The sequence below is a fragment of the Silene latifolia genome, chromosome 3 (assembly GCF_048544455.1).
Source record: "Silene latifolia isolate original U9 population chromosome 3, ASM4854445v1, whole genome shotgun sequence".
Taxonomy (NCBI): Eukaryota; Viridiplantae; Streptophyta; class Magnoliopsida; order Caryophyllales; family Caryophyllaceae; genus Silene; species Silene latifolia.
The window spans coordinates 25,623,147-25,633,751 of NC_133528.1; the positions used below are offsets into that span (position 1 = coordinate 25,623,147).

The 10,605-nt window shown below is 37.4% G+C and overlaps 2 protein-coding genes across 2 annotated transcripts; both read left to right on the plus strand.

Moving 5' to 3' along the window:
- Window positions 1-2,734: 2,734 nt before the first annotated feature.
- On the plus strand, window positions 2,735-4,583 carry LOC141648858 (uncharacterized). The gene is made up of 4 exons (XM_074457568.1): window positions 2,735-2,750; window positions 2,836-3,609; window positions 3,693-4,201; window positions 4,248-4,583. The coding sequence occupies exons 1-4, from the start codon at window positions 2,735-2,737 to the stop codon at window positions 4,581-4,583; spliced, it is 1,635 nt and encodes a 544-aa protein (XP_074313669.1).
- A 3,179-nt stretch (window positions 4,584-7,762) lies between these two features.
- On the plus strand, window positions 7,763-9,672 carry LOC141648859 (uncharacterized). Its single transcript, XM_074457569.1, has 7 exons — window positions 7,763-7,921; window positions 8,038-8,309; window positions 8,448-8,810; window positions 8,921-8,988; window positions 9,156-9,264; window positions 9,364-9,436; window positions 9,529-9,672. Exons 1-7 carry the CDS (start codon window positions 7,763-7,765, stop codon window positions 9,670-9,672), a joined length of 1,188 nt encoding a protein of 395 aa, XP_074313670.1.
- The last annotated feature ends 933 nt before the right edge of the window (window positions 9,673-10,605 follow it).

Here is a 10,605-nt window from a genome sequence, read left to right on the forward strand (position 1 = left end):
TCACCAATCCTTTGATGCCAATCTCGCTTTGACTTTGCTACTACTTTCTTCAGCAAGTTGCAAAGGGTCTTGTTGAAGGCTTCAGCCAAACCATTTGCAGGAGCATTGTACATGGATAACTTGTATTGTTTGAACTTGAACTTTTCTCCCAGACTTGTCATCAGATGATTGAAGAATTGTTTTCCATTGTCAGTTGTGATACACTGAGGTACACCATATCTGTAGATGATTTGGGTTCGTATAAAGTCCACAACATTTTCTCTCTTCACTTCCCGTAGTGTAATGGCTTCTGCCCATTTTGAGAAGTAGTCAGTGGCAGCGAGGATATACTCTTGTCCATTTGAGGCCTTTGGAGTAAGAGGTCCCACAACATCCAGTCCCCAAACTTCAAAGGGCCATGAAGAAACAGTAGGATGCAACGGCTCCGGCGGTTGGTGTATGAAGTTTGCGTAGAACTGACAAGGTTCACATTTTTTCGCAAAGTCCATACAATCTTGTACCATGGTTGGCCAGTAATACCCCAATCTCTTTACGCGATCATGAAGTTTAGGCCCAGATTGATGAGCGCCACAAATTCCAGAGTGAGCTTCATGCATTGCTTCAACAACTTCGTCCTTGCTTAGACACCTCAACCATTGACCTGAGAAAGAACGTCTGTAGAGCGTCCCTTTATAGTGAATAAACTTTGGAGCACTTCGACGTATGTCCACCTTGTGTCTGGGATCATCAGGTAATTTTTGGTGGTCCAAGAAATCAATGATAGGTTGACGCCAATCATCTTCATCAGCTGTGTAGACGTATATCATGTTGGTTGTGTCTACATTTTCTTCTCCTTCAAGCAAAGATATCGCCCAATGTTGCAGATGGGACTTGCATAGACTCTTCGCCCCAGTGCCAAAGTGGTCGCAAGATTAGCAGCGCGCGTCGCCAACTTATTGGCACTCCTTGGTACATGACCAACATGGATGCCGTCAAGTTGATTCAGCAGTTGTAATTCCCGTTGATGGTAGGGAATCAAGTCTTCCTTTTTCACTTCATATTCACCAAGGACTTGGTTGACCATTAAATCTGAGTCTCCGTAGATGTCCATATCCCTGACGCCTATTTCAATCGCCATTTGAAGGCCGAGTATAAGAGCTTGGTATTCTGCCATATTATTCGTGCACAATCGAGTAAGTGTAAAGGCATATGGCATGAGATGATTTTGTGGAGTTACAAACACAACTCCGGCTCGAGCTCCATCTTGCCTTGCAAAGCACCATCAAAGTACATCCGCCATGGAGGTAGAACGTCCACGTAGAAAATTTCTTCTCCGGGAGGTCATCCGAAATTTCCCACTCACTGGCACTTTGGATGATCAGCAAAGAAGTCGGCGATAGCTTGACCTTTCACAGCCTTTTGAGGCACGAACACCAAGTCATACTGCTTAAGCAACATTGCCCATTTCGCAAGTATTCCAGACAAGACTGGCACTACTACAAAACTCGCTACAGACATCAGTTGATGGACATCTGATTATTTAAAAATCTGATGTACAAATTATACACATCAGTTGTTTGCAAAAAACTGATGTACTTATAATTATATGTACATCAGTTGAGTAACAAAACTGATGTCCATTATTTCTGATTTTAATGGACATGGGATTTTAAGAAAGCCCATGTCTTTATGATAATCAAGTACATCGTACATAAAAGTTAACCGATGTACATATATGTTGAAATTATAAGCGCGCAAAAAATTTGCCTCACCGCCCTTTCACTTATATAATTTCATGTTTAATTAAAAAAAAAACAATTTTTAATAAACCTAATCCCTCTTTGTGTCAGTATACACAATTCATACCTTCATCCTCCCTCATATCAATTTACAATTCAATATCCTCACATCAAATTCATCAAATTCATTCAACCACCAGGCGCACGTCAACCACCAGGCGCTCGTCAACCACCAGGCGCTCATCGTCAACCACCCTGTGCTGTTATCTCGCGTTGTCACCCCTCACCATAATTAGGTATTTTTCGATCTTTTTTACTTAAGGCTTAATTTTTTGTTAATTTTATCAATTTACTGCATGCATGTTTGGATTTTGTCATTTGTGTGATATGTTTTCAATTTTAATTGAAGAATAAATTATGGGTTTATAATAAAATTGGGGTTTATGCTTAAAAAAATGACGTTTGGATAATCAAATTGGGGGTTTATCTTTGATACCTATTAATTATTTCAAATTGGGGGTTTATGCTTTGGGTGAGATGTTACCGTATGCACTTTTGATCAATTTACTGCATGCATGCCTGATTAATCGATTGTTAGAAGTGTTAGAAGTGTTTCTGTTAGGCAAAGTGTTAGAAGTGTACGCAATTTTGATCAATTTATGCTTTGGGTGAGATGTTAGAAGTGTTAGGGGAAGTGTTAGAAGAGTGCAATTTTGACGCACTTAGTAGTGTTATTCATCAATAAAGCGATAGACAAGCTATTTACTCATGGCGATAGTATGGATTAAGAAAATCACCGGTTTATTTGTTCATTCATCCTCCCCATGCCAATTTTGATGCACTTAGTAGCTGTTCAGTCAATAGCGTTGACGATTCATCGCAATTGCCTCGACCGCAATACCCTCTCATTGTCATGCTTTCGATCGTAGAAAGGATTTTGATGTGCATCAAATTATCGTTAAGTGTTAGAAGCTAAGTGTTAGAAGTGTGCAATAATTATCAGTGGATTGTTAATTATGGAGTTGATGTTAAGTATTTAGCCGATTAATGCCTCGAGTTTTGAATTATTCGTCTGAACTTTTCAATAATAACCTTTTAACCTTATAAACTATCGCAGTGGATCTTGAATATATACGGAGATTGGGAATATGGATCGTGGATTGGATGTTTGTTGACCGTTTGGACCCTAGATATAGGAAAGGGGTTGAACATTTTGTTAGAGTTGCTATTAATAATGCGGAGAATGTTGAAGAAATTTATTGTCCATGTGTTAAATGTGGGAATAATGTGTATCTTGATTCTGAAGAATTGAAAAGTCACCTCTTATGTAATGGTATTGACAAAAGTTATACAAGGTGGATTTGGCATGGGGAGGATGTGTTGCCTACCTTGAGTAGTAATTTAGAGGATGATAGCGACATTGAGGGAGATGGTTTTGATGAAAATTTTGATCGAGTAGACGACCTGATTAATGATTTGAAACAATCCACTGAAGACCCCACACAAGTAGAGATGTTTGATAGGCTAGCTGGTGATGCAATTAAACCCCTATACCCAGGTTCAAGTTTGACACGCCTATCTGCAACTTTAAAATTGTATAGTTTAAAGGCGAAAAATGGATGGAGTGATAAAAGTTTCACAAGTTTGCTTCAATTGTTGAGTGAGATTTTACCAGATGGCAATGAACTCCCTAAGCGTACCTATGATGCTAAGAAAATTTTGTGTCCAATGGGAGTTGATTATGTAAAGATACATGCATGTCCTAATGATTGCATTTTGTATCGAAAAGATTATAAAGATTTAAATGAATGTCCAAAGTGTGAGGCTTCACGTTACAAGTTGCCGAAAAAAAATCCAAAAAAAATATTGGGGTCCCAGCTAAAGTCTTGTGGTATCTTCCCATTATCCCAAGATTTAAAAGAATTTTTGCAAATGTAAAAGATGCAAAAAATTTAATTTGGCACTTATTTGAAGGTAGAATTTCAGATGACAAAATTCGTCATCCAGCTGATTCAACACAGTGGAAAACAATAGATCATTTGTTTCCTGAATTTGGATCCGAGGCTAGAAATTTAAGGCTTGGACTTTGTACTGATGGTATGAATCCGTTTGGTAGTCTAAGTAGTCAGTGGAGCACATGGCCGGTTTTGCTAACAATTTATAATCTCCCTCCTTGGTTATGCATGAAGCGTAAATATCTTATGTTGTCGCTACTGATTTCGGGGCCTAAGCAACCTGGAAATGATATAGATGTTTACCTAGAACCCTTGATTGATGATTTGAAGTTATTATGGGATGAAGGGGTAGAGGTATATGATGCTTATCATGGTGAGACTTTTAACTTACGTGCCATGATATTTTGCACCATTAATGATTTCTCGGCTTACGGCAACCTCTCTGGTTATACTGTGAAAGGGGCTAAAGCGTGTCCAATTTGTGAGGAGGATACAATTTCTGACCGTTTAGTTCATGGGGGAAAGAATGTGTACCTTTGTAATCGAAGATTGCTCATTATTCACACCCTTATAGAAAAAAATGAAGCCTTTTAATGGGAAACAAGAACTTAGAAACCCTCCAAATATTTTAAGTGGGAGAGAGGTTTATGAAAAAGTGAAAAACATTGAAAATAATTTTGGAAAACCATATAAGAAGCCAAGTAATGGGACCTTATACAAAAAGAAGTCCATATTCTGGGATTTACCATATTGGAAGCATTTGTCCGTGAGACATTGTATTGATGTCATGCACGTGGAGAAAAATGTGTGTGATAGCCTCATTGGTACACTTCTCAACATCCCTGGTAAAAGTAAGGATGGTGTCAAAGCTAGAGAAGATATGGTCGCACAAAAGATACGACTTAATTAGCACCACAAATTAGAGGTTCAAGAACCTATTTACCCCTGACTTGTTTAACTTTGTCACGAAAGGAGAAAAAAGTGTGTGTGAATGTTTACATGGGGTGAAGGTTCCGCAAGGTTATTCATCGAACATTAGAAATCTTGTGTCTTTGAAAGAGTTAAAACTGGTAGGATTGAAATCACATGATTGTCACACTTTAATGCAACAATTACTTCCAGTAGCTCTTCGTGGAGTTCTGCCTAATCATGTTCGAGGAGCTATTACTAGACTTTGCTATTTTTTCAATGCAATATTTAGCAAAGTTGTTGACTCAGATACCTTGAATACATTACAACGAGATGTTGTTATAACTATGTGTGAACTTGAGATATTTTTTCCTCCTTCCTTTTTCGATATAATGCAGCATTTAGTAGTACATTTGGTGAGAGAAATTAAAATTTGTGGACCAGTATTTTTAAGAAATATGTATCCATTTGAGCGATATATGAAACCCTTAGGCGGCTACGTAAGAAACCAAAATAGGCCAGAAGGGTGCATGATTCAGGGGTATGTGGCAGAAGAGGCGCTAGAGTTTGTAACTGACTACCTGTCAGATGTTGAACCTATTGGCCTTCCGACATCTCGACACGAAGGAAGAATAGAGGGACAAGGTACGCTGGGAAAAGCCGTAGTCACTATTAACCGAGATACCCTTGACCAGGCACACTTCTATATTCTCCAACACATGGTCGATGTACATCCGTATTTAGAGAAGCATCAAACCCTTCTAAGTGAACAAAATCCTTCTAAGGGAGAAAGGTGGTTAGCAATGGAGCATAATCGATCATTTCTTAAATGGTTTACTAATGAAGTAGATATTGAGCTGGAAAATGACCGTGAGAAAGTATCCGAGGAAGTAAGGTGGTTAGCCCATGGACCTGGTTTGAACGTGTTATCTTATCAAGGTTATGACATCAATGGGTATTCATTCTACACTAAGGCTCAAGATGATAGAAGTACTATGCAAAATAGTGGAATAGCTTTGATGGCTATGTCAATGAGTGTTCCTAGTGCTAAAGATAATACACCTGCTTATGATGCTCAGCCATATTTTGGGGTCATTAATGAAATTTGGGAGCTGGACTATGCTCAGTTTAGGATACCTGTTTTTCGTTGTATGTGGGTTGATCGTAATAAGGGTGTTCGAGTAGATGAGATGGGATTCACATTGGTAGATTTAGCACGTGAAGGATATAAATCGGAGCCATTCATTATGGCTAGTCAGGCCAAACAAATATTTTATATTAAAGATCCAGCGGATGAAAAGTGGTCGATTGTTCTTCATGGTAAGAAGAAGTTTGTGGGTAAAGAAGTCATGGATGAAGTGGATGACGAATTGCCTCCTTTTTCTTTCGGATTGCCGTCTTCTACCACTATCGAAGATGTAGATGATTTTTATCTACGAGATGATCATGACGAAGGGTTATGGGAATAATAGACCTGCTTATGTAGAAGATGATTTTTATCTAGTTACCTTTTTACGATCTGTTTTGTAAAAAAAGCGGGACTGCTTATGTTTTTTTTTTTTTTTTGCACCCTCATATGTTTTGCTTGTTCCATTGTCTTTAGCAAGGACACATTGAAGTTAATTTATCGAATGCTCTTTCCCTCATAGTTTCCTCCATCATTTTAACATTACTTTATTTTTATACAAGTATAATTCTATCAAACCAAGTATCCTGCATTGTTTAATAATATTTGCCGCCATTTCTTGATGCAGTCGGGATGTCTTCTTTCGCAAGAATCGCCAAGATCTCGCCCCTAAAAGAAAGAGCAAAAGCGTAGTACTTATGAAGGAATTGACAGCATTACGTGATAAAGGGATAAAACTTGATGTTCAATTTGATGAAGCTGGTGAGCCAATTGATAAAATTGGTGCTAAGTATACGAGTTTCTGTTGGTCTAATGGGATGCGCAAAAGTGCCGATTGATATTCCTACATGGAAGCATGTAGGTGAGGATCTTAAGCTGAAGATTTGGGAAGAGGTTTTGGTAAGAACCCACTACATCTTAAGACCTTTTTATTAACACATACACATACTGAAAGAGAAAGAAAAAGGCAATCGATCGAACCCATCGCATCTTATAACCTCGCCATTTGCTTTTTGTAGACAATTTTTGGGAAGATTATGTGTATGATTTACAGCTTTTCCACTACTGAAGAACTGACTGTTACAACCTGCCATTTGGTTTTTGCAGACAATTTTCAACGTTCCAGATACGAAGAAGAAACAAGTTATCAGCATTGCCAATACTACATGGACAAACTTTAAGTCAAAGTTGACTTCGTTGTATGTGTACCGAAAACCTCCTAAAAAAAGAAAGCTGCCTGTTGAGACTGATCCGACGAAGAAGTATCCTTACATTACATCTGAGGTATGGAAAAGGTTTAAAGAGAAGCGTATGACGGCAGAATTTCAGGTGAGTAGTTAACATGTAGTATATTTTTTAATTTTTTAGTTAGCAATAATATTATCATATTTGATAAGTAATTTAAAATTTTTCAGGCTATAAGTAAGATTGGTCTTTGAGAGGCGTTGAAGAACAAATACCCCCACAGGATGTCTCGTGGAGGATATAGGAACACAAGGCGGAAATTGGAAAAAAAAACTCAAAGAAAAGAAAGAAAAAGGAGAGTGGTGATGAGGTCGACGGCTCAGGGGAAAGTAGTCAATCCCAAACTACTTTAAAAAGAGGTGACCTATGGATAGAGGGAAGAGTAGACAAAGATGGTGAATGTTTAAATTCTGAGACAAAAAAAAATAGAAGACCTTGTGAGTATTTTGTTTACAACAAATTTCTTTTTTTTTTGTTGTTTTAAGGAATTTTTACAACTAATTTCTTTTGTTTTTTCTGCTAATAATGATATTTTATTTGCAGAAAATGGTGAATGAAATGGTCAAGAAAGGGGAGTTTGTACCTAGTGGAAAAGTTGATGAATTAACAAAAGCACTAGGAACTGATGAGCATTATGGTCGTGTAAGAGGTGTTGGGGGTCGAGTGGGGCATAAGCAATATTTTGGCAAATGCAAAAGGAGTCGAAGTGAGGGAGTTATGTCAAAGGAGTTTGTGGAGAAGCTTACTCATGAGATCACAGAGCAAGTCACGGAGCAAGTGAGGCGTAAATGTATAAAGATATAGAAGTGATGGTGGAGCAACGGACAAATGGGAATGTTAGTTATTCGGTTGAAAAAGACAAAGGCAGAGATGCTGAGGTTGAGGTTGAGATGAATTGCAAAAGTGGGAATGGTAGTTATGATAATGTTAACCATGACCCTGACCCATTTGCTGACATACCTGAGAAGGTAAAATCATTCTGATTCTTTGTTATGCAATTCCTTAAGTTGATTTCAAGTGTATTAATTAAGCTAGGGCAGACCTTAGCTTGTTTTTTTATGCTGGCTGTGATGTTGTTCCTCAGGGAGTTGAATGCGAGCTAGCTGTGAAAGATACGCAGTTGAAGAAGGTCGCACTTGGACGAGTATTCAAGGCCCCAACTCAGGCATCAACATGTCACGGTCGAGCCTTTGGAGCAGAGGAGTTAAGGGTATGCATTGACGTTGTTATAGAATATATGGAGGACACACCATTACCTCTACCAACTGAAGAACATTTTACTATTGGTGAGGCAATTGGTTCATTTGTTCAATGGCCGAGAAACTTAGTCAGTTTGCGCTACTTAGAGGTATGGATGTCATTTTAAAGTTGAAGTTACATTATATGACTAGCCTTATCTTACCCCGTCTTCAACACATAAAAGTTGGTTCTGATTGAACCATACTGAAAATTACATTGTCAGTGAGTAATCAGTTTGCGTCTTTTTCTTTCCAGGAATCTCAGAAAAACCATGAAGTACAAGGGAGAAAAGTCAGTGATGAGTAAGACTAAATGCAAAAAGCGGAAGAGAGTTGATGAGAGTACTAATTCCAAAAAAGTAGAAAGTGCTAAAAGTAAAACAAATGATCCAGTGGCTGGTTCAAACAATACTTTGAAAGCACTTTTGGAACAAAAATATGATTCTAGACGATTCTTGTCCAAGGTAGTTAGTATGATGGGCGAAACTCAAGTAACGGATGTGCAATTGAGCGAGGATGTTGTAGGACGTGAGCGAAGGCTGCGACTCGCCAAGGAGGACATTACTGCATTGTTGAACATGGAAAAGATCTCCCTTCCAGTCATTCAGACTTTTGTTGGGTATGTATTGACTCCGAATTTAAAGTTAGCATCTCATAGCTAGTTTTACATTGGAGCAGATGATGATTTGAAGTACATCTTTGGTTATACTTCTACATATATTGTTACAGGTACTTGTCTAGCGTTTGTGACATGAAAACATATGGATTCTTATGTCCAGAAATGACTTCACAACTAGGCACCTTGAATCGAGAGGGAGCAAAGAACATATATTTCAAACTGGATGAAAAAGAAGAAAAGCCATATTTACATTGCCCCATATTACAAAGAGTAAGTACTCACCCTTATGTAAAACAAAAGTGTCAACAGTTTGATTATTTTGATTACTTGACTGATTATTTATAGGGATCCTTTGGATGCTTGTTGTAATTGACATCGTTGAGCATAATCAAGTATATTGGTTCGATTCAATCGGGAATTCTGTGCCTTCAATGTTGAGAACTTTAATTAATACGTAAGTTCGACTTAGTAGTTATTCTTGATATGCAAGATGTTCATTGAAAGAACACTTTTCAACTTGGCTGATAATTTTTTGTTGGAAACTTTATATTAGGTCTGTAAGAGCATACGGCTACACGGGTGGGTCAAGGAAGAGTTCTCAAGCACCGCAATGGGTGAAAGTTGATGTAAGTTGTTGATATGCAATAGTAGACTCATTTATATTACGTTTAATTTACAAAGTGTGTTGGTTTAATTCGTCGTCATGTTGTTTTATTAGTGTGCTCGTCAGCCAAGTGCTATAGAATGCGGTTACTACATCATGAGGTATATGCTGGAAATTGTCACTCGTCCTAATCCGATGGCAACTATCAACGAGGTCAGATTATCTCACTCGCCTGTATATTGTCATACAAATCTGTGATGCCTTGAAAATTTTTCCCCATACCCATTATTATAGCTAGAATTGAACTCTCCAGCTAGCTCAAGCCGATTATGTGTGTTATTATCTAATTAGAACCTTTTGTTGGGAAATGTGTCCTCAACAATAGTGCGATCATGTGATTTAAATATCATTATTAAATCTCATTTTAAAGAATACAATTGGGAAGTAATTTTGTTATCACAATCGGTCAACATATATCGGTAATGATTGGTCGACTAGAGTTTGACATTCTTGTCGTGTGACGGTGGTGATCAGTTGACCCCCTAGGTCATACCTATAGGGCAATACTCTTAATTGATCATTTAATTAATCGTATAATGTTACGAGTTAATTAAATTACTTGAAAAATTGACGGACGATTTTGGAAGTAAAATTTACGTATCAAATTGAAATATGATTAAATGAGATACGGTCTGAGTAATCGAATTGTTTCATTACTCGGATGAAATTGTTGTTTAAAGAAACAATCGGAATTGAATGAATTATTGTAAATATGATTTATAAATTGGTAAAATATTTTGGTATAAGTAATTATGAATTACTAAGTCGATTTTTGTATATGACGTATTTTTATTAATACGTTGATTTTTAATATGATAAAAATACATTGCATTGTTACATGTCATGTAACATGTAACATGTGACAAAATTGACAAATGACAAAATATAAAATGGACTTTCCATTTTATAAGTACCGAAATATTAAGAGGGTTTTAGTGGAAAAATTGTGTTAATTATTTTAATAAGAGAAAACACAATGATGATCTACCTATGTGTAGCCATGCAAGCCTACATTTCTTGGGTAGAAAAATTAGCCCATGCATTGGGCTCTCCTTCCCTCCCAATCGGTTCTACATAGAAAAGAACAAGAGTTCTTTTACTTAAAATAATTATTATTCACCATATGTATGT

What these genes read in the sequence shown, in the direction of transcription:
- LOC141648858 (XM_074457568.1), top strand. An exon ending in GTCCCAGCTAAAGTCTTGTG is followed by an intron (nt 3,610 to 3,692) that starts GTATCTTCCCAT and finishes ACTTATTTGAAG; the next exon opens with GTAGAATTTCAGATGACAAA. An exon ending in TAGTTCATGGGGGAAAGAAT is followed by an intron (nt 4,202 to 4,247) that starts GTGTACCTTTGT and finishes ACACCCTTATAG; the next exon opens with AAAAAAATGAAGCCTTTTAA.
- LOC141648859 (XM_074457569.1), top strand. Translation starts at nt 7,763, where the DNA reads ATGGTGGAGCAACGGACAAATGGGAATGTTAGTTATTCGGTTGAAAAA. An exon ending in CGCTACTTAGAGGTATGGAT is followed by an intron (nt 8,310 to 8,447) that starts GTCATTTTAAAG and finishes TTTTCTTTCCAG; the next exon opens with GAATCTCAGAAAAACCATGA. An exon ending in AGAAATGACTTCACAACTAG is followed by an intron (nt 8,989 to 9,155) that starts GCACCTTGAATC and finishes GATTATTTATAG; the next exon opens with GGATCCTTTGGATGCTTGTT.